The following is a 24,377-nucleotide window of genomic DNA, read 5'->3' as shown; positions in this document are numbered from 1 at the left end:
CATGCTGGAGAGCAGCCCTGTGCTGGAGGGGGGGGGCGAGACCCCCGGTCAGGGTGCAGCCGATGCACCCCGACCCCCGCCACGTGCCCCAGAGCCCATGCGGCTGCGCAGCACCCGCTGCTCCCGTCCATGCAGCGCTGGGAAGCGGGGCTGCGGTGGCGGCAGGAATGAGCCAGGGCTGGGAAAACACCATCTTCCGCCCACGCAGCCGCCCACGGCCCTGTGCCGGCTCCGCCGCCCCCGCCGCACGCCAGGGCTCGCCGGGAAGGTGGGCGGCAGGCGCGGCGTCGGAGGCTGCGCTGTGCCCACCGTGGCCACCCACCCGTGGGCAGGGTAGGGGATGGCGGGGGGGGGGGAGCAGGGTCCTGCAGCCCCCGGCGCAGGAGCTGCCCCGGAGCAGGCTCCTGCTGCAGGAGCGGGGCTGAGCTGGGGCTGGGAGGATGGGGATGGGGGGCTGGCGCTGGGGGGGACCGGGGGCTGCCCAGCACCCAGCCCTGTCCTGGGGCACGGGAGCAGCTGGCACTGCTCAGTGTGCGGCACAGGCGCCCGCCAGCAAAGAGACTGGGGAAGCCTTTGGCTCATTCGTTTTTAATCCTGGCCGAGAGCAGGAGGGATGCGGGTGCAAGGCTTGGGCACTCTGCAGGACGGGACCGACCGCACAGCCCTTAACAGCCCCCCGCCCCGGGCAGCCCAGCTCATGCCATGGGTGTCTTTGATCAAACATGTCCCCACGGGATGGAGACCCCCGGGAGGGGACAGCAAACCTTGGGCATCCCTCCCCGTCCGGTCTCACCAGGTCCCACCACGGCTCAGCCTCCCCTCACAGCGGCTCAGCCCCCTCCCTTGCCAGGCAAGCTGTCATCCCGGTGCCTGCGAATGCAAAGGGCAGGATCCGTGCGTGAACGGAAACCGTGGGCTCGTGAGCGCGTGGGGATGCGCAGAGAGCAGAGCGGGGGTGGGAGGAGGAGGGGGGTGCGCACAAAGCCAGAGCTCCCCCCACGCCGCTCCCCATCCCCAGCCGGGTGCCAGGGACCCCGTCCCACCGAGACCGGGGCACCGGGGCACCTGGGGGGCAGGACCCCGGTGCCCGCCCCACTACGAGGAGGCGAAGGAGGACGCGCGGACGCTGGGCACGGGCCCGGTGGGGGCCGGCGGGGAGAGCGGGAGGCACCGGCCGATCTTGCGCAGGGTCCGTCCCAGGTCGGCGCGGAAGCGTCGGATGGAGAAGCAGTAGATGAGGGGGTCGAGGCAGCTGTTGAGGCTAAGCAGGGCCACGCTCAGCGCGTGCAGCACGTCCAGGGTGGCGGGGGGCCCGCAGAGCGGCACGGGGGGCCGGCTGCCCACCCAGGGGGCCAGCGTGAGGTGGTAGGGGGCCACGCAGACCACGAAGACCAGCAGCATCCCCAGCACCATGGCGCGCGCCTGCTGCCGGTGGGAACCCGGCGAGGAGGCGGCAGCGGGCACCGAGAGCGCCCGGGCGATGGAGGCGTAGGTGCCCAGCACCACCAGGAAGGCGACGGCGAAGAAGCCCACCATGGCATAGGCGTACGCCCGCTGCCGGCCGTGCTGCTCGAAGCAGGCGGTGGCCCCGGCGCGGGCAGGGAAGGTCTGCCGGGCGGCCAAGGTGGGCACGGAGCAGCCCAGCCCCAGGAGCCAGGCCAAGGCACAGGCCAGCACGGCCCCCCGGCGCCCCGTCAGCGGCAGCTCCCGCCGCGTCGCCCGCACCGCGCAGTACCGGTTGAAGCTGATGAGCGCCATGAAGGTGACGGCGCTGTAGGTCGCCAGGTAGTAGGCGGCCCCGGCCAGGCGGCAGGCGGCCTCCGAGAGCAGCCAGTCCCCCCCCGGCCAGATAGTAGGGGATCCAGAGGGGCAGGGTGAGGTTGAAGAGGATGTCGGCCAGCGTGAGGTTGATGAGGTAGATGCGGATGGCCTTCCTCACCTTGCCGCTCTGCAGGAAGACCAGCAAGGCCACCAGGTTGCCCGGCAGCCCCACGCACAGCACCAGGCAGTAGACAGCGGGCACCAGCACGAACTGCACCGGGTCGCTGGACACGCACTCGCCGGGGTGCCCCGCCGGCAGCGGCCCCGGTGCCGAGCCGTTCATCCCGGGCTCCTGCAAAGACGGGGCGACGGTCAGTGGCACAGCCCTGAACGCAGCCCTTGGGCGACAGGGAAGGGACATCGACCCGGGCAGGACGAACTCTCCGGCTGGCACCCACGGGCACCGGAGACGGAGCCCCCCCGGCGGTCTGCCGGAGGGGCTCAGCCTCCAAAAGCTCCTGGCAAGAGACCAGGGGCTCCAAGATCCCCTCCCATCCCAACCCCAGCCATGTCCCCCCACGCCGTGAGGGAGCCCGGAGGCCACCGCTAGCCACCCAGCCGGGGCTCCCCGGGGAGCGGCAGGCGCAGCTGCACCGCGGCCGAGGGGCAGAGCCGTGGCCGGCGGCACCCGGAGGTGCTGCGCCGGCTCCGGCTGGCAGCTGGGGGGCTTAACACCTCCCACGCAGCCGCGTGCCTGCTGGGGCCACACAGCCCCCATGCTGCTCCCAGCACCCCAAATCCCCCCACGGAGCCCACCCGTGGGGAAGTTGCCCACTGGCTCAGCGTGGAGTGGAGAGACCCCAGCGTGGGGAGGGGGTACGAGCACGGGGCCGGCAGCCCCCCCGTGCTCCCCAGCCCTGCCACCCCGCCGTTTGCTGGTCCTGGCCATGGAAAACCCCATTGTGCCGCAATGGCTGTATCCCTGGGCTGCAGCTACTTCACCTCCCATCACCGCCTGCCCACACCTTGCCAACGGCACTGAGTCACCCAGCGGGTGTTTTCCAGCATGGCAGGGCCGGATTCGGCACACGCAGCACCCAGCACCAGGCCGAGGCACGGAGGACATGAGCTGCCGAGCCTGGGGGTGGGATTCAGGGCTCATCCCGGTGGGCTTTAGTTGTTCTGCAGAGCCAGCGCAGACCCCCAAGGACCCCCAGCTCCCTCAACGGTCCCCCTTTCCTTTTCCTTCCCCCACCCCTGTTTGCACGGGGGATGCTCCATCTCACGCGTGCCGAGCTGGTCACTTACCCCACCGCGTCGGGCTGGAGCGGCTGCGTCCCCTCCGGCTGCTCCTCGCTGTCTGATCCAGCCAGGCTGGGGAAGGCTTTAAGTGCTGGGGGAGGCAGGGGCTGCCTGAGCCCCCCCCCCTGCCACACCAAGCCCCCGTAGGGGTTAGTGCCTGCAGGACAGCAGCTGGAGTGGGGTGAGCACCTGCGTGTGTATGTAATGGGGGATTCCCCACTGGAGCCATACTAAGACCCCCTGCGCCGGCTGACGGGGCCGGGGCTACGTGGGGGGGCCCGGCCGCGCCAGTACCAGCGCGGCTGGGCCCCCCCGCGTAGCCCTGGCCCCGTCTAGGACCACTTCCCAGGGCCCTTTTCCCACCCACGCTGGGATGAAAGTAGCGGAGGGTCAAGTTTCTGCACCCAGCAGCTGGGGAAAAAGAGGGATGCCCTGAAAGGGATCAAAGCTGGAATCTGCCTCCTCCCGGCTCTTGGTGCTTTTGTTGGCTTCAAAGCTAGATTTAGGGGGAGCAGCACCCCCCCCCCCCCCCCCCCCCCCCCGGCTCTGTGAGCATCCAACTCGCTGCTTTGCGTGGTCCTGCAATTTGTGGGTATTCCTTTGGGACACCAAAGGTGCCAGCCCAAGCTGGTTCAGGTCCCACTGGGGGTATGGGGGTGTTGTACCCCCTCTGCTCATCCCAAGACACCCAGTCTACCCCCACAGCCATCCCAGCTGCCTTGCTGGGAGATGCACTGGGTTCAAACGTGGTCTTGGGGTTCATCCCGAGTGGACCGCGTTGGCCCTGCCCATCCGTGGTGGTGGAGGGGTCCCTGTGGGTGCAGGGCCCGACTGGAGCAAGATCCCCAAAAAGCACGTGCCTGCCCGGGCACAGGGTTTGGAGGGTCATGCTGTCACCCCCTCTGGATCTGCAGCAAGCGGCGTGGCACATCGCTGGGTGTCTCCGGGCGGCCGGGGGGGTTCCCGCCTGCGTGCGGGCTCTCCCCACCAGCTGTCTGCCTCTGCGCCGGCTGCCGCCGGCTCCTGCCTGTCCCCAGACCTCGTCCCCGGGCACTGCTCCAGGGGACCAGGACCTCCAGCCCCAGGACGTCCCCTCAGCCCCTGTGCCTCAGCATGGGGGGAGGCAGAAATAAAGAGGGGAGGCAAAATATGAAAAACAAGAGGCTTTATTCCAAAATATGAAAGCCCCCAGGAGAGCAGAGCCAGCCCCAGCCCAGCGTGGCCGAATGCTGGGAAGAGCCGGACACTTTGTGCGAGTTTAGCAACAGAGCTGCCAGAGCGGTGGCGGTGCCACGGCCACCGTCCCACAGCACCAGCCCCGGTCCCGCAGCGTGGGGACAACCAGCACGACTGTCCTCGGCAGCGGCAGGAGAGGACACACTGCGCACCAGCGGCAATTTACCTCGCAGGATGCGATGCCATCCCCGAAAATACCGTAAGGGCATTGCTCCCCGCCGGCCGAGCCGTCCACCCTTCCCACCTCCGGTCACTCGAATTTGGGCTTGGGGGGGGCCGCGTGCCCGCGGATGTTGAGCAGCAGGAGGAGGCCGAGGCAGAGGGTGGCAGGGGCGCACACGGCCAGGGGCTCCCGCAGCACCAGCAGCGTGTAGATGGCACCTGGGCGAGGAGCAGAGTGTGGGAACCGGGGTCCTCGCCCGAGGGTCCCCCGAGACCCCGCGCGGGGCGGCGGGCGCCCGTTCGCTCTCACCGATCATGATGACGCTGAGGATGAAGTTGCTGATCTCCTGCAGGAGCTGGGGCCCGAACGCCAGCAGCAGCCCGGCCACCACCTCCACCCAGCCCACCACCTCCAGGTACCGGCCCGGCTCGGGCGCAAACCCGAACTCCTTCAGGGGAAAGACGTCGGCGAACCGCTCGAACTGCGAGTTCTGGGAAGGGCGGGAGGGGAGCGGAGCGGCCCTGAGCCCTGGGCTGGGGGGCACAGCCCCTCCGGCGGGGTCTGCTCGGCTCAGCCCCGCGCCCCAGCGGGCTCAGCCCCTTCCCCGGAAAGGCTCTGTCCTGCACCCCAAGGGGCTCAGGCTCGCTCACCCCCAAGGGCTCTGCCCCGCATCCAGCATCCCAACCTGCTCGCCCCCGCAAGTGCTCAGCCCCGCGCCCCAGCACCCCAGTGGGCTCAGGGTCCATTTTTATATAAATAAAATCCGGGGATTTTCCCGGAAAGGCTCTGCCCTGCACCCCAAGGGGCTCAGGCTTGCTCACCCCAAGAGGCTCACCCCTGCACCCCAAAGCGCTCAGCCCAGCACCCCAACCAGCTCACCCCCCCCCCCCGCCAAGGGCTCAGCACCCCAAGGGCTCGCTCCCGCCCCCCCCCCGCACCAGCCGCAGCCCCCCCCCCCGCCCACCGCAGCCGCGCTCACCATGTGCCGGTGCAGGTCGGCCGAGAGCTGGTCCGAGAGCTTCACGGCGCCCGTCAGAAGGAAGAAGAGCCCGAGCAGGACGCGGAGGGCGGTGAACGCCGCCGCCATGGCGGGGACGGGCGGGGACGGCGGCGGGCGGGCGGGGCCAGCGGCGGATCGGCTCGGCACGGCCCGGGGCTGCTCCGGCCCCTGCACCGCACCCGGGCCCTGGTCCGGGCCCTCCCCGGCTCCCGCAGCCCCGTCCTGGCTGGGGCAGGCAGGAGCAGGGACCGCCCCCCCCCCCCCCCCAGCCGTGGGGTGCTGCTGGGGCAGGGGGTGCTTAAATCTGCAGCTTCACCCCCCCGAAGCTGTTATCCCTCCTCCTCCCCTGGCCAGCACCATCCTCCCACCAAACCAGAGCCGAGTGAAAAAAAAAAGAAAAAAAGTGGACACCCCCCCCCCCCCAAACCCGCAGCTGCGGCTTTGTGGGTGCCGTGGGCGCGTCGAGCTCCACGCCAGCACCCGCAAATGGCCGCTGGCTCGGGGTGACCGGGGCAGGCAGCGGCACGGGCAGGGATGCCGGCAGCTCCGCGGGGTCAGGCAGCGAGCTGGTTAATGAGGCAGCTGCAGCAAGGATTTTCTTCTGGCACCAGGGAGGCCTGGTTGGGGTGAAGGAAGCGGCTGCCGCCATCCCCGCGCTCCCCGGGCCTGCGTCACCGCCTGCGCCAGCGCCGCTCGCGTCGTGTCTCGGCTGCTGGCACGCTCCGAGGCTCCTGGAAAAGGCAGCCTTGGATTGGCAAGAGCCAGGGCGCAGGGGAGCCGCGTGGGCACTGGTGTTAGCGTGGTTCAAGTGGAAATATTTTTTTAATGCCGATAAATCATGAAAGAGGAGGAACTGTTTTCCGGGCACCGGGAAGCACCGCATGGCATGGAGGGCACGGCCGGCCTGGGCCGGCACTGACCCCGGAGCAGCCGTGGTGGCCCTGTGTTGCCGCCTTGTAGGGGCTGCCGCGGCCGCATGGCTTTATGGCGGTGCGGCAGCGGCGACACTAATTTTACTCTTGGCAGCACATCGTTCCCCGGCTCTGCTGGGAGAAGCCGCAGCGAGTGCAGCCAAGGAGCTGCTCACGATGATTTGGAGCTTCTCCCTGCTCCGTCTTGCGAGCTGAGGGATGATAAACAGCAACAGGCCAGGGCAGGCTCCAGCCCTTCTTGTCCCAGAAAGCCCCTCAGGGGAAAAAGTATTAAAAAAACAAAACAAAAAAAAAAACCCGTCCTGAACACTGGATTGCAGCAGCTCAGCACCCTCACACCCGCAGCACGGGGTCGTGGCTTCAGCGCGCTGGCATTACCGCAGGAAGCATTTGTCACTGCTCCCGGCTTTGTTGTTCAAGCCAGCCAGGGAGACACCCACCCGCAGAAATCGTCTTCCTTCAGCTTAGAAAGCAGCAGCTCCCTTCTCTGATAGCGGGGTTTCGCCCCCACCGCAGAGCAGAGCCCGCTCACGGCCAGGACAAAGGTTCCTTTTTTTGTGCAAACATTGTGAAACCATTTCAGCGTGTGTTTGCTCTTCCCAGGCGGCTGGGGCCAAGCCAAGGGCTGCCCCAGCACCACTGAAGGGGCACCTGGTCACCATCCTGCCTGGGTGGGGGTCACAGCCCCCACACCATTCCCAATCCCTGGCAGAGCAGCACAGCTCAGAGAAGCCCCCATGGCAGAAGGACACGATGGCAGATAAAACGCTGCTGCCTGGGTGGGATGGGACTCTAACACCATCCACGTGGGACCTCATGCCTGCCCTCAGTCTCTGATTTTTTTTTTTTAATTACAGGAGCTACTCAGAGCAATGAAACATTTGGTAGAACCGGGTGATCAGCTTTGCCAGCTAGAGGACAACAACCCACTGGCATGGTGCCCAACTGTTGGAGGAAAACCTCCTTGCCAGTCCTCTACCAGGTGATGAGAACAGCTGAGGGGGCTTTTTGCCATCCTCCAAAACACATCCCATCTCAATACAGAAAGCAAAACACAGCTGGCTTATAAAGGGAGTTGTAGGAGGTGAAGTTCAGCACGTTGGTTGAATGCTGGACTCACGTTCAGGCTGGAACAGTTTCACATAGGAAGCAGCCGATGCTGCAACACTGGAAAAGAAATTGGGACAAGTTACTGGAAAATAACAGAATTGGATGGAAAAAAAGGCTGCATAAGCCTGCAATAGCTGTGGAGACAAAGACATTGAAACCCAGCCCCTTGCAGTGCAGCTATTGAGGAACCACAAAACCTCTTCTTGCTGAAGCCTTTTCAGACCCCAGACAATACCACAAAGAAGTCAAATCAGAGAGTGAAATACCTCAGATTACCCTGTACCCAATTGCTTGATTGCACCAGACAGTGAACAGCGGCAGTCAGAAGCTTTTAATGCAGCACCAACCTTCTCCACTGTAAACCTGCTTGGCCGCTGTGAACCCCCCCACCCACTGCGGCTGGCTGCCGGGGTCCCTTCCCTCCACCCAAGCCCCAGTGACGCTCAGGACAGGGGTGAGGCCACAGGCCTGACCCCCCCCCCCCCCCCCCCCCAACAGCACCTACTTTTCTCTGGCCAACCCCACCACGCCAGGGGCATCGGGGTGGGCACCGGGGCAGCTTATCTGCCCTTACTGCTGTAAAATAATTGAGTCAACATCAGAAACGTACATCAGAAAACTGCTACAGCAGTTCTGACCAGCCTTACTCTGTTTTGTTAATGAAACTTTCTGAGGGAAGTAAACAAACTGCATTTCGGCCAAAGCAACACACATTCCTGGCCAGGATTTAAAGCACAGGCGAGCTGTGTTCCAGCCAGCACCACTGGACACCCAGACAAGTCTCAAGTATTTCATATGACTTTGTCACATTAAACCCGATTTATTTTGATCTTTCTAGTCTGGCAAGGCAACTCCCAGCCAAATGTTCATGACTCTTGATGCTGCTGTAGGGGAAAACCTTGTTACAACACAGCTGTATGAACAGAGACTACTGCTGACGTGTTTTAACACATTAAACTATTTGATATTTAAACAAAGGATTATATTTAATAAATGACAGCATGAACTACATATGTGCACAGTACAGCTGTCCAGAGAATCTAATGAAGCAACACGAACCACGGCAATTTGTCACTTTTCTGGCTTCCGAAGAACTCGAACTTTGGCACCTCAGGCTTAATTACTACAGTCATCACCAAGAAAACTATTAAAAACCAATCAGGCACACGTAAACATTTAGAATTCTACGATCTAAAAAAACACAGCAGTACACAGGACTCAAGATGGGGAAAGAACAGGTGAAACTACCAGAAACTACTTAAAGTGCCTTAGGTGCAAGTGTAATTTATAAAAAAGAAAAAAAAAATTAAGGTAGTCATTTAGCAAAAGCACCTATGGCTGCACATTGGTCAGGAATACAGTCAGCCTGAAAACTGGAGCATTTTAACTACAAGAGGAATCCCATGGCACAATCCCAGCAGGAAAAAATACTGTATTATGTATTTGTCAGGTTTTTTACTGGTTATGAGTGGTTATCTTTCATGTGCTTGTGACAGTGTAGAGCAGGACGCAACGACCCAAGCCCTTCTCCCTCCAGCACTCCAAGCACATTGTGTCCCTGTCTACAGCCTCATTTGTGGCAGTGTTTCTCAAATTCATCCACACCACATTAAGCTGAACAGATCGCTTACTCACTGAATAAACTCTGGAACAAAACAGAAGTCATTTATAAAAAAATTTAAATATTTTATTTTTAAAAATGTTATGTTCCTGGCTCCTCTTCATTGCATTCTTCTTCTTCTGCAAGTGCAAAGCACATAGTTAGCAAGAACGTTAAAAACACCAGCAGAAATCACACGTAATGACACAGAAAGGGAATTGGTGCATCACAACAGGCCATTCACCTGTCATATGTTCTCTAGGATCACAGGTTCTCATGTCAGACTTGAGATGAAACGAGCAGCATTCACATTTTCATCTACTTCATAAATTTCAAAGATCTGAAATGGCTTTGTGTTTTACTACCCTAGAAACAAGAGCAGCAGTGACAAACCACACATGATTCAATAGGAATTCACCGATTGAATCTCACTGGCTTCACATCTTACAGGTTCGGTCGTGGCATATCTAAGCCATTACTCACCCATCACCTGTGAGTTAAGGTACTTTCCATGTTCCTCCTCACACAAGATTTTAAATATCTGAAGTTCCCCCTTGTAGTTTAAGTGGTAAATTAGAGGGAAAATGTCATTAATTCCAGCTCTGCAAGTTAATTTATTTCCCTAAATCGCTATCTGCTTGTGCTCTTGTATGTGCTAATTTATATTCCAGGTTATTTTGAAAGTTCAATGTTCATTAAAGTATTTCAGGAAAATAGCTTTTTAACAACTTTTAGTTGGGTAACATTTGAGAAGCAGCTGCTCTATTGTTCCCCTTTTTCCCTGCTGACAATCACCCACCCTATTCACAGGAGCCTGAATGTAGAAATGGTTATTTTTCTCGTTTGACCACCTATAGCATTCAGAGGACAGCGTTTATTTGATCCTGCAGGGCTGAAAAGCCTCAAACAATGGTTATACCTTGGGTCTACAAAAGAAAGATTCAGAAATTTTATATAAAATTGAGATTAATCAATGGCAAATTTCAGGCAGAAACTACATAATACATCACAGGGTGATGGACTACTGAGCTCTGAGAGCAGTATAAGGACACCAACTACTCACTTGTTCACTTGTTATCTTGGTCCCTCCATCTATCACTGGGCATCATGTTGGATGTGCTCATGCTCGGCTCCTGAACTGGAGAAATATTCAGAAGTTATACCCACAGTGATTCTGAAATCTTTTGTACAAACCCATGTCTAGAAAGGTATTTTTAACCACTGCTGTCAAGATATCAAGCCCAGGTGGAGCCTGGGTGCTTAACCCCACAGCTTGACAGCAGGTACTAAGTCCTACCCTACACATTTCATGTGTTCACTTGTACCAATTTCTCAATATTCACCAATTCAAAGGTAGTCAGTGACTGAACATCAAGAGTCCAGAAGCCTTTATTATTTCACCCATTCAGAACAAGACTAGAAGTTATGCTTACTTCCCGTGGATGAGCACTCCGGTTTCACTCAGCTTTCATCTTCACCTAAAGGATAACAACTGAAGTTATTATAGTAATACACACAAAATTCTGACCATTTCAAAACTAACTTAAAAATAAGGTTTTAAGATACATGGACTGATTAGTTATGAGGGGGAATTTACAAATTATTCCAAAATATTAAGTGGAAGAATAAGGGGCAAAAATAGGCTAGCCTAAACACTTGTAAAGAGATGAAGGAATATGCAGGTAGTTGACTGAAGAACTGCACCTTGTCTGAGCACAAACCGTAAATCACCAGTCTGAGTACAATGAAGTTTGATTGCAGCCAGAGGTATACTATCCCTTATGTGAAGGCATTAACAATTTTGTCAAGCTACTTCAACTATTTTACCCTAGTTTGTCTCCTGTAGTAATGCCCTCTTTCTTCCCCTTCATGAAGGAGTGCCATGTTCCTGACTCCTAGCAGCCCTCAGGTTCAATAGTCCTAGAAGTGCTTCAAAAGCCAAAGGAAGACACTAGAAGTTAGCATTATCAGTCTACTGCTTTTATTCTCGGCAACAGGTTCTTCCCTTCTGAAGACCCACCCTTTTACTATAGCTAAGTTGAGGGCAAACTGCAATGGTCAGCAGCTAGGGATGTAGTACAAGGTTCTGTGCACACCTCTAGTTGGGAGGCAAATCACACCGTGGTCACAATGTGATCTGACCAGGCAGGGCGAAGTTCAAGTTTAGTCTCAAACCCACCACCTGGGTTTTATCATGGCCCTCAGGAGCAGAAGTATAGTATGCACGTTTTGTTTTCTATGCCATAGCAACAAACACCATGCATAAGGGATACTATATCTTTGTGCATCCTTTTAACACTCCAGATTCACTTATAGCCACACTCCTCCCAACCCTCCCCAGTTAGCTCTTCAGTACTGGTGTTCAGAAGCAACATTTATAGAGATGGGGTATTCACAGACCACTGCGGGATTGCACAGCCAAGTCCTAACGTGTCAATCATTATCTAGCAGCAATGACAGAGGTGGGAGAAGGCCAATCCTCCCTTTTTTTCCTTTTCCAGTAAGCAGCTATTTAACAGCCCCACTAGCTGGTATGGAGAGAAAAAAAATCTGAAGCTAATTAGCTGATTCCAAACTTGCTAGTAGTGGAAGAAGCCAAGTTATTACCCAGAACAGCATACTTTTTATGCATCCTTTCCAACATGCTTAGCCTCATTTAACATAATGGAACAAACACTGGCCTTCCTGATCATGTCACTGCAGCTGGCAATGATTAACAGAGACATGCAACCCCATTACTGCTCAAGTCCTAAAACTACTCACAGGCCTCAGTGTTTAGCTATGGGGAAAACTGCAAGCAAATCAACACTTTGTATGCTTAATGTTACAGTAAAGCCCCCATACACACTATGCTGTGCTCTCTCCTGACAGCACCAGTATCTGGATCTGAGGGCCTAGCAGGTACGCATATGTATTCTGACACCACACTTCTGAGCTTCAGATAAGCTTTTGAGAAAAAGTGTATTTCACACACAGATAAAACCCAAGATGAAACACAATGCAAGCACTTAATGTCATTACTTGTACCCACTTGTTACAGACTGACTTAGAGCAGACATGACTATTTGCTTTTAAGTTAGCTACCACACCAAGTTTCATTACTGCAGTCAGAGCTGGTATGAGACCCATGGTTCAGTCACAAATTGCTTGCTCCAAGAGTGTCAAAAACCTGCTAGTTCAAGTACGTAGAACGAGGCAGATGTGCCAATAACCCCTCCACGACATTCCTGCAGGTCAAGTCAAGTATCCAGAGCACACTGGAAAAACTAGTCAGATCTGAGCGCTGGTTTAAAGATTAATTAATTCAGTTTTGCTACATGACAGTACGCATACTGCCATCAGTTTTGCTACTGAATTCTCGTCACAGGTAAGAGTAAGCATCACGAAAAGCCAAACTGACTTTGTGACAAGTGGTGTCACTGCTTGACTAGCTAGAGTTCGGCTACACTCACTGTGGTGTAACCAAAGACCTGCTATTACGATCTTAAGGTGCAGCTGCTACTTCAAGCTTTCAATGGAACATGAGAAGTCAGCTACAGCAGAGGGCAAGGCCGTCCAGCAGATCCCCTGTTCACCAGCAGGAGTCTTGCCTGGAAGATAATACGGAAGGGTGCAAATGTGACAATACCAGAAACAAGTATGCAAAGCAGAACTTTGCAGAACAAGCGGGAAAACACGTTACAACACCTCTGAAATAAACTGAGTATCAGACAAGAGCTAGATCATGTGCTGAAACAAGGGACCTTAAAATTCAAGAGCTAATGCAAAAGAGCTGGAGATCAGCATGTCTGGATGTCTGGAAATGTAAGCATGTTAATCCTGAAACACTACATTCAGTATTTCTAGTAATGGAAGAGTTTAGAATTACATCCCCAAGACTGATGAAAAATGAAATTGAGCATTACACTACCAAGATGACTCTACGAGGCAGAAATACAGAATCTCATCACTGTCAATTAAAGGCAGAGGAATGTATTATGCTTGTCAATCAAAGATTAAAAAAAGACAACTGAAATGTCCAATAAGCTCTATGAAACTACTCACGGGGATATTCATTCAAGCACTCATTTGTATGTCCTCAAAAATATTCCACATCAGTCTCAAAGCTGACTGTATTAGCAAGCTTTAAGTGACTATCGCACAGTGCACACAAGGCTAGAACAGCGATTGCTAATGCATTTCCTACTGAGCCAAGACTCTACAAAGGGATGCGCTGCAGATGGGCCATTTTGTCACTACAGAAAGTTTAAACAGTCCTTTTCTAGGCACCGATAGCACCTAGTTGACTTAAGTGAGTGTAAGATCACATTCCCTCTTCCCCACAGAGCTCATTCTAAGAATATCTTCGTTACATCGGAACTAAGAAAAATCCACACAAGCCGAGTCATATGTACAAAGGAATCGGGTCTGAAAATACTTATCTAAGAATCACAGTAAGTTGCTTATTGACTCTGAACAAGACAAAGCTTAAAACCGAAAACCACGCAGCTTTGATGCAAGCTTAACATACAGGTATCAAGAGTGCTGCACTGTAATTCCACAGTCAGAAGTGTGATGTCAGAATACCCACAGTATAAGATTACATAGAAAGTCACCAAGTTATATTATATTGCTTGTTACCTACCTGTATGCAGTCGGCAATGAGAATCTTGGAGCAAGCAGGAATACTACATCCGGGTCCTAATGTCCATTGCCATTTGTGGTACTACGTTCCTCACAGTTATGAACTGCAGAAATGCTGGCTAAGTGCAGTTATGTAGCAGGCCACTAGTTTTAAGTGTAAATTGCAGTCTCAAACTCCAGCAAAAACTTGCTGCCACAGTAAATGGTTGCCAAGGAGAAGCCAAGAATTTTTCTACCACAAAAATACCACAAAATCTCAAAAGCAGTTTCAGTTTCTCATCAGCTGTATAAATGATTAGTGTCATGTGTCTACACCAGAAGACAAGATTATTCTGTATTCGTTTCTGAGAAAGCGTGAAGATATATGTATAACGATACCAGTTTCTACATGCTGCAGTTTTTAGAGATCCAAGTGTCAAAATGGGCTCAATTTTGATAAAGCAAGCTAAATTGCAACAGCCAATGTCCTCCAAGTCCAGTACAAAAATGTGTTATGTGATCCAGACCATCCAAAAACAGGTCTGACCAACAAAGCACTTTTCTAAATGGTTTTAAAGATTCAGTTATATAAATCTGATTTTATGAAAAAAGTCCAAAACCTCATAGGAACAGATCAAAGGAACATAACTTTCTCACCTCCCACATTTAGCAACTTCATCAGATTTTAAAGTTGACATGTTTGCCAGCTTTTAAGACACCACCTTTAAAAGGTCTTGAAAAGAAGTTGGCTAGTTAATTGTATGCCTGTTTAATACATGCAACTCAAAAGCAGAACTTGTTTTAGAAATTCTGCTTATGCAGCTACAACAAAGCTAGATTTAACCAAACTTTCAAATGTTTTGAAAACTGCCAAATCTTTCAATATATTTACTAATCATAGGTTTGCAACTCAGCTATTTTTAATACCTAGCAACAATAGCTTACGTACAAAACAGGGGTAGCAAAAGACAACCTCTGTAAGGTACAAGGACATCAGCATCCTTCACTCTTCCAAGTTACAGAACTACAAAAGAACATACTTTAGGATATGCACCAGCATCTCTTTAATAAAGAATGACATGTAATCTGAAAAATAAACTGAAAAAATTAATTTAATGTTCACGTTCAGAATTCCCCATCTAGGACACCTTCACCTTTTGCGGGTGTCCCATGAACACCCTCCAGAAAACATATGCATTATTTAATACTACTTCAATAAAGCAAATTGCATCGGTACTGCTGATTTTTAAACTAAGTATCCAATACAAGTACTCCCAAATACTTGGTCCACAGTTTACAAACTGCCAATTCGGAATTTCCTGAATAGCAATTCATTTTTGTAGCATGTTAACAACCCCCAAACTTTTCTGGGAAAATAAGAAGCGTTCACCAAACAAGCTGAGTCGCTATTTAGTGCGCTTAATATTCCAAGTCAGTGTTACCTGGTATCAGCATTTCACAGCATGCTATTTTTTCATTTAAGGAGTAACAGCACTTACAGTGAGTACTTCAAGAGGGATCATCTGCACTCTAGAATACTGCAATCTGACACTAAAGTTTTAACCGCAGAGAAAATTTAGCATAGAATTTAGGATTAGCCAATGCTTAACACAAGGAATGGAAAGATCTTTGGAAGATTAAAACTACTCACAGAATGCTCGGTAGTTGGGGAATCGTGTGAAGGTACAGCCAAAATAAGTTTACCTACTTCGTGCCAAGCAGGTTGACATATCCTGCATTAACACCAAGGTATTTTACACTGGGAAGTCATGTTCCCAGCTTATCTGGTACAATGTAATAATAAGCAAAGCAACTACCTTATCAATGAGTCCAGAATGCTTTGAAATTCTTCTGGGGCTTAATAAAATGAACAGCAAGCTAACGAATTCATCAAATCTTCTACAAAAGAACCTTAAAGGGAGTTTATTTGTACTGTGTAGTATTAACTATTAAACTCCAGATTCAGATACTACTTTTGATGCATTATCTCCAAACATCAATAATAAAAGAGCGATAACCATCATGCAAGCAAGCTAATTTCTGTATTTTACATACAGGTTTTTAGGATTTGCCCACCAGCTACACGATTTAAGAATAGTTCCTGCAGTCCCAATAATACAAATGATTGTATTCTGAACTATGCAAATTAGTCCACTCAATTAGCATGAGGACATAAGCAAGTTAACCGTAATCACTCAAGTAACACTTCTGGTCTTTTTGCCAAGCAATTTCAGGTAAGTATACAATACGGAGCAAGGCCAGATCCTGTAATCTCAGACAGCTTAAGAGCATATAAATATCGCATTAACAATCCTTTAGTTAGGAAGTCAGCCAATACAAGTCATTCTATGAATTTATTTTAAAATAACCATTGCTAGTCTTCTGCTTAAAGTCTTTAAAAGATTCCAAGCAGTAACTGCCAAGGTGGTAAGAGCTACCATCCCACCACCCATTATCCGTAGCTAAAATAGGAAATTCATTACATACTGCACTGCTTGCAGTGCAGCTTTAATTATTGTATCTTACAGCACTTGCAAGATTTCAATTTGCTTCCTTATTGCAGCACAATTAATGCTCAAAAAATCTGCACCTACTGGAAAGTTAGGCTACTATTTGACCCAATCTTAAGCTAGAGGCATTATGGGAAGAGATCTCACTCTTCACTACAGTTCCACACCCTGGTCTAGTTTGACCTCTACTCAAGATTCTTGGTTTACTGCGGAAGGTGTGGTATTTAGCCTCGTTATGTTTAACCACGAATGGCAAGAAGAGTTACTACATTTAGTTTTCTATTTATTTGAAGCACAGTAAAAAAAAGTTGGTACACTTTGGGAATTCAGTGGCACAAGGTACACTGCCATCAAGTTAGGGACGTTATACATCAAAAAAACAGCTAAATTTGTTTTGAAACACTGCATTACATAATTAAATTGTACTCGCCCAAACAGACCACTTACAAATATTAGGTCAGTAAGTTTCTAACATCCATAAAAACGTAGCTTTCTTACTAAAATGCAAGAATTAAAAAGTTGGTGTCTAAACAAGACAGACAAAAACAAACTGGAATGAAACTACAGGTCACATCTAAAATCGGGGCTTTTTGTTTGGGCCTTCATATTCTTCTCTCCCTCTACCATATCCTGTTGGTGTTCCAGGCCCCATTCCTCTAGGACCCTGGCCACCCACAGGCCCCGCACCTCCCTGCCCAAAGCGTTCAGGACGCTATTGGAACAGAATTAACAGTTCATTATATGTAGTTGATGTCCATGTGTGTTAAGTATATATTTTTAGAAGGTTCCGTAGTCAAGGTTCGTCGATACAATCACCATTGAGCCGATCCACAGGTACCGGGAACATAGAAAGGAAAAAAGGGTAATTTAAAAATTAGTTTATTGTAATACATGCCTTGAGGTATGTTCCCACTTGATGCATTCTCATACATCTGTTACAAAGAACAGATCCTCCCTGCAGTGCTAGAAATGTAAGCATTAGTGCAGATGTGAATTAACAACTTTTCCAAATGAGCTCTAGCAATTTTCAACCAAGTTAATGCAAATAGCTTGCAAACTTCTCACCTTTAGTGCAGTAAAAGCTTAGATTACATCACTGTCATTTCCAAATAAGCCTAGCCAGAGAACGAATCTTCAGTTCACTGAAGTATGAGCTGACATTCATAAAATGTCATTGTAAACAGAATGCCTACTCACCAGTTAATGGCATGTGCTGCAATAGAGACCATGTGCTTTTCAAGATGGGGTTAAGACTACGGTCTGCTGACTAAACTGCAGAGGCCTTAGGCAGTAACCAAAACTGATTGTGAGCACTACTGGATTGCAAGAAGAAAAAAAAAATGTGAAAAAAGCTAATGACCAGTGATTTACCTAACCAACGCAATTGCTCGATCAAAAGACTTGCATTTGTTAAAATCCCACGTACTCCGGAACTGCTGCTGTATAATATGCAAAATGTCTTCAAAGAACTACAATTTATTCAGTGTTTCGAGTTAGAACTATGCACAAAGGGTTGTGTGCATCTAGTCAATATCTCCCTTCCCACCCCACCTTCACAACAAGCTCTTGGAAAATTCACAACTTCACAGCATTGAAAGGTTTCACACCAAGATGTAAAAGCTAAGTTACCCTGCAATAAAGCAGAGACTTCAGGTATTTTTACTAGTACCTCTAGTTGCATAAACTTCATTCAGTTACTGTATCGGTAGGTGTGATCAGCATTCAATCTACAGAACTGACAAATTATAAAGTCAAAGATAGCTTTAAACTTTCATTTCAAGCAAGTTTTCCACTACCGAGTAACAGAACAATGGTAGGTTGCTTGTTACAAAAGATATCTGCAACTGAAAATTCACACTTCAAGTTCTTGACTGCTGAAAGTCAGTTTCAATCCTTCCAAGAAAGGAATTTCAGAAAGATTACCTAGGTTCTTTTCTGCCTAATTCATGGCAGCTTAAGCTTATCTCCAATTCTGTTTAAAAGATATCAGCCCAGTAACTGTGACAGCACTGTGTGACAGAGATCCCCATGCTAAGAAACTCAAGGCAGTTAAACCATCTTACTGTCACACCGTCTGACCATATCACATTTTCAAGTATTACACAAGTTCAGCATGCACCTGTACCATGATTTTCAGGAGAAAAATGTACACAGCATTCACCACAGACTGCCTAACTGTTCACGGGAAACTGAGGAACTGCTTAAATATCAGTAGATTATATAGATACATTAAGGCCAACGGCACTGTCTACTGAATCAATGATGGTTGCAAAGTTATCATTGCAAAGATATGGTTCCCCCAAAAAAACAGAAGATACCTGACAAGCTACTATGGTAGCTCACCACGTTAAGCCAGAGGCCTAAACCCACCCAAAAATCATTTAGTTCAGCTTGTGCTACAGAGTGTACACCCTTTCAGGAGGGTGAAAGCACACTAATATTGCCACCTAAGCCAACATAGATTTCCATCCTACCCATTAAGCATTTCTTTAATCTACATCCATATTGCTTCAGTGTGATAACACCAAGCAGGCTCAAAGCCCATTCACACATATAGTGTGCCAAAAATAGTACAGTTTGGAAACATACCTCAGAAGATGAGATATGCCGTAGCTTTAACAAACTCTACCTATATAGTCATGCCCAGCACGGGAAAACAAGAACAGGCTATCATTCCTTTGTGAGATAGGAACCACAAAATGGCTACCGTCAAGGATCACTGGAACATGCCTAAAGCTAAAAAACAGCATTTCTGCTCTTCTATGGCAAACATCAGCATACAGAGTAAGTGATATGCTGTTTACCATTGATTACTTAAGTTAATCTGCTGCTTAAATAGTCATGAGCGCAGATTTTTGAATTAACAGCATACCCATACCAACATGCATCAACCCTAACTAGGCTTGGAAGGGCCAAAATAAATGCAATGTTACACATTGGAAAGGAGAACAAAAATCTCTCTTGTCCATAAATACAGAATGTCAAATCACTGAAAAGCTACTACATTATGTATTTTAATTATGAAATTTGTCAGATACTCTAGAATTTATAAAAAAATCCTTCCAAGCCTAACAGTGACGCAGAATTTCCAAAGTCCACTAAAGTCAGAGTTAATTGCAAATATGCTTAACAGCACATTTGAATCCACTTACAAACAACTTCCGACTGTGTAAGCTACCATAATGGTTAAGAACTAATCTAGTACTACATACTGCCACACTAGTCTTCATGTTAAACACCTGACAAGAAAGTCAGCAGTTAACAGTGAAATTTACACAACCATCCGAACACTGGTAGAGAACTCAATTCCCAGCCACAACATTTCCCCTGTGCTAAACTAAAGCCACCACAGGATACATTACCATGTCACTTCCCATCATAGAACCACTCATGGCTGCTTGGCCAACTCCTGGATTAGCTTCATAACCTATGCCGCCACCACCTCCGAGAGGTGGAAATTTCTGGGCTGCAGAAGCATAAGGATCTAAGAAAGAAAAATATATAATCATATTCTGACAATTTCTAAGGTAACCACATAAAGTAATTATTTAAAAATTCTTTACCTCCCATGTTCATTGTGGTAGCACCACCCATTCTCATGTCTCTCTCCCTCTGCATAGAAGAAACAACTTTTAGCACAGATAATCAACTACTGAAATCCATACCTTTCAGGAAATAAAGCATATGTACAGCTAACTACTACCATTTCACCTACACAAAGACATCCCATTATGTAACATAAAGAAAGCCAAACGCATCAATCTTGAAAACAGATCAAAAAAATTCCTGAACATGGTAATGTATCCAAAAACCATCATGATTTCACTTACTGGATCCATGTAACCCATTCTACTATAATTCTCTTCCCTCTGTCTTCTCATTTGTTCTTCCATCTCCCGCTGACGTATCATCATTTCCTCTTCCCGCCTGCGACGCTCCTCCTCCTGCCTGATCATCCCAAAGCAGATTGTTAAACCCCAGGAGTGTAACACGTCCACTTATCTCATGAACATCACTTGCACAAGTGATTTAAAAGGCACTGAATGATTACACTTAAGGAAAAAAAGATACTCTATGATCCTCAAATACTCAAGGAAAAACTTACACTGCAGTTCAATTTCTTATACACAAACTGAAGCAGCAATGGTATTTCTTGAAAAATAAAAACTTTCATACATAAGTCATTTTAAAATAAGAAACAAATGTAACATTGAAAAAAATCCCATGAAAGCCAAACCAACCTCAGCTGAATTTCCTTGCGTTTCTGCATTTCTTGATTATGGAGTTCTTCCATACGCCTCAGTTCTTCCTGACGCCTCATAAGGTCTGCAGAAATGAAGGCTGTCAGCAGCTATTTCACAAACTCATATTTAAACTCAGATCAGAATTAGATCAACCTCATCTGCAGTATGGCAGACAGCTACCTTCTGAGCATCACTATTCTTAACAATATTTCAATTAAATAAAAACTTAAAAACTACCAGTTGCTCTTTCTTAAGCCTGAAATTCTTAAGTTAGCAGTAGGAAGCATGAATTTATTCATTAAACCATTAAACAGCTATACATTTAAGCTAGCATTTAAAGCAAAAAGATGATACAGAATTCAGAGCCAATTACCTTGACGCAAGAGGTTTGCCTGATGTTCATGATAAGCATCTTCCATCTCACTTTCAAGTTTGTCCTTGGCATCTTTCATGTTTTTTGCCACTTGCTCTCTCTGCTGTTTTTCCATTTCATCTAAAGATTTCCACCTCTGGGAATATTCGAATTCAAAACTGCCAGGCTGAGCGAAACGGGGAGGAGTCTCTCTTTCCCTGCAGAAAGGAAGATGCTCATTCAGACTGGGTAAACCTGGAAACTGAAGGTCAATAAAAGATCACAAGCAAAACAGCAGAATTACCAGGGAACATCAAAGGAGTCCTGAAAACACTACCTCACAACTATGTGATAGAAAACTTGCTGTGACACAATGCTGGTAACAGTACAGCATTTTACATGCTTAACAGCAGCATTTAATATAAATAAACTCTACGACTACCATAGCAAATATGGAGACTCCTGCACTATCACATCCAAACAAATCTTCCCACTTACAGTTCTACTGCATGTTTATCTTGTTCTTAACTTCTTCCTTAGACACTCCATTGCTGGCAACTGCCAGGTGCAAAATCCTCAAACAAGACAGGCCTTTGCCCAAGTAGGTACAGCTGCTCAAAACAACAGCATATGGAAAGATGGATTTTTTTCAGTGCTGACTTACCCAAAGCACTGCATGTTAAAGGCAAGTAATAATCTTCACTAACTTAAATAATTTGCAAAATGCCTAAGGGCCAACAGCTTATGCTGTCCTATAAAGAAACTGCAGCCTAAGATTCAGTAATTAATGGAACAAAACTAGGAAAGTTCAAAAGCTTTCCATACATTAGCAATGTAAAATATTTTAACATTTTAGAAACACTATACTAATCTACACTGTTTCAAAGACACTGCCTCTAAACCATTTATAGCTTTTGATCAAAGCAAGTAATTTTGAACACTTTCTCATACAAACAGGACTGACTGGATTTCCCCTCTGCACTCCCTTTTGTGATCTGGGAAAACACAACAGTTCTACAACGAAGAGGTTTAATATGCAGATCCTAACCTAAAATGGCTACTTAGGAAAAGACTCCTATGGACTCTTATCTACTCTTTTATGCCCAGTGGTCAGCTTTGGAAGGCAAATCCACAGGCAACTAGTTTTTATTAGTCATGCAATGAGTTAAAAAAACATCAGTTTCTAAGTTCCCTATGGGATCATCAACATGAGATACACCTTAAGTGAGATGACAGTTCTCAACAGGATGAGCAAACAGTTGAGGTCTGATTTTCAAGAGTTTCTACATATATACCAAAAAAAAAAAAAATCTGTTAATGGGCTGCTATTTAGGCTTTACTGTTTCTTTGTGATACAATGTAGAAAACTGCTTGTGTAACACTTAGTGAATATACTGAACAAATCAGTATATTATCTACAAACACACTCTTCAAAAAAAAAAAAAAAACACCCAAGAACTGAAAATACTACTCAAAATCAAAGCCTGTTTCTGAAAAATTACTCCATCTCCTTCAGAGTCAGGGACAATACTATGCACATCACCTATATACTCTTTATACCAAAAGACAGTGCCTACTTTTGATACATCGGATTCTTCTGAGCAAGCTTTTCTGGAAGACCATCTTCATCATCCAGTTGTTCCAATGGTTCCACAATAACTGGCCTAGGAGTGCTGAACAAAAAAATACTCATTTCACTTTTCCATAAGAATCTCCATTCTGAAAAACCAGAAGCCGGCAATTTATTCAGCTTAAAACTAAAAATCCTAAGCAGCAAAATACTTACGTTGTCAACAAAAACACTCCTTCAGTACACCGTTCAAATGCTTTTCTTGCAGCTGGCTTTGATGCAAATTCAACAATGCCTTTTCCTGTCGATCTACCTCGATCATCTACAATCACAACAGCTCTTTCCACTGGACCAAACTGGGAAAAAGCTTCCTCCAGCAACTCGTTGGACACGTAGGGTGAAAGATTACGCACTGAAAGAGCAGCAGCATGTGTGGCAAACCGAACACGAAGCTGTCGACCCCTCATGGGGGTATCATCCAGTTCTGCCTTTGCAATTTCTGCAAGAGCTCTAGATTCCTGAGGAAAGTTTAAGATCCAGTTTTAGAAAACCAAGCTATAACTTATTATTTCGTGAGAATTAAACGGATGGACGTACAGTGTGAAAGCCTACCAATTTAATGAATCCAAAGCCTTTCCCCTTGTTGATAAAAACCTCTCCCGGCTCCCCATATTTGGCAAACAGTCTTTTAAAGTCTTCATCTGTTATGTCAGCAGGCAAATTCCCAACAAACAAGCGGCAACGCTGAGTATAGGTCTTCTCCCCGGGTCGCCTCAGAAGAGAGAGGTTTGCTTTGAATCCCTACAAAGAAGCAGACCGGTTCGAGCCATCACTGCGTGCAGCCCCGCCGCCTGCACCGCCAACCTGCGGCCTTCTCCTGCCAGGAAGCCCAGAACACCTCCAGGGCACCGCAAGCGAATACAAACCCATGCTGCCACAGACCCCCTCAGGCTGCAGTCGGGAACTGCCTAGGCACCTAGGGAACACGCACGTTATGTCGAGGCGTCCCCGCAGGCCGCCTGCGCCCAGCGCCGCCGCCCCTCTCGCCTCGCCCTTCTCCCGGGCCCCCCGCCGCCGCGCTCCTCCCCTCAAAATGGCGGCGAGGGAGCGCAGAACCGCCGTGCCCGGCCGCAGCCGCCGCCATCTTGTGGCTCGGGGAGGGGGAGGGCGCCATGACTCACCTCATCCGAGAGCTTCTCGCCGCCGCCGCCGGCCGAGCCCTGCTGCGCGGACAGGCTCTGCTGTCCCTGGTGCTGCTGCCCGCGGCCGCGCGGCTCTCCGCCCGGCCCGCCGCGGTGCCCCGGTCCGCCCTTGTGCGGCCCGCCGGGCCCCTGCTGGGGGCCGCCCGGTCCCTTGGGCCCGCCGCCGGGCGACTGTCCTTGTCCTTTCTTAGGGCCGCCGGCTGGGGTGGGGCTGGGGCTCGGCTTGGGCTGCGGCTGTCCCCCCGGGCCGGAGGGAGCCGAGGAGGGCGCCGACACCGGGGCCTGCTGCTGCGGCGGCTGCCCGGCGGGCAGCGCGGACGGCGGAGGCGCTCCCGGGCCGGCCTGGCTGCCGGCAGGCCCCGCCGTGGTGGCGGCGGCTGAAGAGGACGAAGAAGGCGGAGCGGAGGTCGACGCGGGCGGCTTCGGAGGCTCGGGCTTCGGGCCTCCGCCCGGCGGGCCGCCCGGGCCTTGCGGGCCGCCCCCCATGGGGCCGCGGTTCTGGCCCATGCCCATGCCGGGCGGCGGAGAGCGGAAATCGTGGTTGGGGCCGCCGCGGCCACCGCCGCCGCCGCGCCGGTGGAAGCCGCCTCCCCCGCCGCCACGGCTACGGAACCGATCCCGCGACATGGTGGTGATGGAGGAAGGAGGAGGAGGAGAAGTGCTCCGGCCGCAACTGCTGCTCCTCAGAGCCCGCTGCTCAAAATGGCGGCGAACTAAACGGCCTCGCCGCCGCCTTTGTCCGCCCCTAATATAGTTTCCCCGCCCCCGGAAACCGCCCCTCCGCCCCGCCAGC

At 50.0% G+C, this 24,377-nt stretch overlaps 3 protein-coding genes across 17 annotated transcripts; all 3 read right to left on the bottom strand.

The window, feature by feature from the left end:
• Nucleotides 1-1,095: 1,095 nt before the first annotated feature.
• LOC115351981 (platelet-activating factor receptor-like) lies at nucleotides 1,096-2,248 on the bottom strand. The gene is given in 2 exon segments (XM_030039497.1): nucleotides 1,096-1,842; nucleotides 1,844-2,248. Coding segments are annotated over 2 exon segments (1,086 nt in total). The 5' UTR covers nucleotides 2,183-2,248.
• Nucleotides 2,249-4,211: 1,963 nt separating this feature from the next.
• On the bottom strand, nucleotides 4,212-5,598 carry TMEM35B (transmembrane protein 35B). 2 transcript variants are annotated; one of them, XM_041129069.1, is made up of 3 exons: nucleotides 5,442-5,598; nucleotides 4,772-4,910; nucleotides 4,212-4,680 (listed from the first exon to the last, which is right to left on the bottom strand). In XM_041129069.1, the coding sequence occupies exons 1-3, from the start codon at nucleotides 5,547-5,549 to the stop codon at nucleotides 4,550-4,552; spliced, it is 378 nt and encodes a 125-aa protein (XP_040985003.1). In that variant the 5' UTR covers nucleotides 5,550-5,598; the 3' UTR covers nucleotides 4,212-4,549. The 2 variants fall into 2 exon arrangements, with proteins under 2 accessions (XP_040985003.1, XP_029895844.1); XM_030039984.2 differs by having other exon boundaries at nucleotides 4,772-4,952; nucleotides 5,442-5,595.
• A 3,571-nt stretch (nucleotides 5,599-9,169) lies between these two features.
• SFPQ (splicing factor proline and glutamine rich) lies at nucleotides 9,170-24,322 on the bottom strand. 14 transcript variants are annotated; one of them, XR_003926826.2, is made up of 13 exons: nucleotides 23,564-24,322; nucleotides 22,995-23,183; nucleotides 22,599-22,900; nucleotides 22,390-22,485; nucleotides 20,834-21,030; nucleotides 20,458-20,542; nucleotides 20,047-20,164; nucleotides 19,780-19,828; nucleotides 19,579-19,700; nucleotides 10,538-16,928; nucleotides 10,168-10,242; nucleotides 9,349-9,470; nucleotides 9,170-9,244 (listed from the first exon to the last, which is right to left on the bottom strand). XR_003926826.2 is itself a non-coding variant. In XM_030038190.2 (11 exons), the coding sequence occupies exons 1-10, from the start codon at nucleotides 24,209-24,211 to the stop codon at nucleotides 10,562-10,564; spliced, it is 1,827 nt and encodes a 608-aa protein (XP_029894050.1). In that variant the 5' UTR covers nucleotides 24,212-24,321; the 3' UTR covers nucleotides 9,170-10,242; nucleotides 10,538-10,561. The 14 variants fall into 14 exon arrangements, 1 of the variants encoding a protein (XP_029894050.1); XR_003926827.2 differs by lacking the exon at nucleotides 9,349-9,470 and having other exon boundaries at nucleotides 10,538-10,582; nucleotides 13,729-16,928; XR_003926822.2 differs by having other exon boundaries at nucleotides 9,349-10,242.
• Nucleotides 24,323-24,377: the final 55 nt, after the last annotated feature.

This window comes from Aquila chrysaetos, chromosome 16 (assembly GCF_900496995.4).
Source record: "Aquila chrysaetos chrysaetos chromosome 16, bAquChr1.4, whole genome shotgun sequence".
NCBI lineage: Eukaryota > Metazoa > Chordata > Aves > Accipitriformes > Accipitridae > Aquila > Aquila chrysaetos.
This window is presented reverse-complemented; position numbering and strand designations above follow the sequence as displayed.

What these genes read in the sequence shown, in the direction of transcription:
- TMEM35B (XM_030039984.2), bottom strand. Translation starts at nt 5,549, where the DNA reads ATGGCGGCGGCGTTCACCGCCCTCCGCGTCCTGCTCGGGCTCTTCTTC. An exon ending in CCGACCTGCACCGGCACATG is followed by an intron (nt 4,953 to 5,441) that starts GTGAGCGCGGCT and finishes CGCCCTTCCCAG; the next exon opens with AACTCGCAGTTCGAGCGGTT. An exon ending in CCTCAGCGTCATCATGATCG is followed by an intron (nt 4,681 to 4,771) that starts GTGAGAGCGAAC and finishes CTCCTCGCCCAG; the next exon opens with GTGCCATCTACACGCTGCTG.
- SFPQ (XM_030038190.2), bottom strand. Translation starts at nt 24,211, where the DNA reads ATGTCGCGGGATCGGTTCCGTAGCCGTGGCGGCGGGGGAGGCGGCTTC. An exon ending in GGAGTGTTTTTGTTGACAAC is followed by an intron (nt 22,486 to 22,598) that starts GTAAGTATTTTG and finishes TTTTTTGTTCAG; the next exon opens with CACTCCTAGGCCAGTTATTG. An exon ending in CTATGATGGGAAGTGACATG is followed by an intron (nt 10,583 to 19,578) that starts GTAATGTATCCT and finishes GTTATCCTTTAG; the next exon opens with GTGAAGATGAAAGCTGAGTG.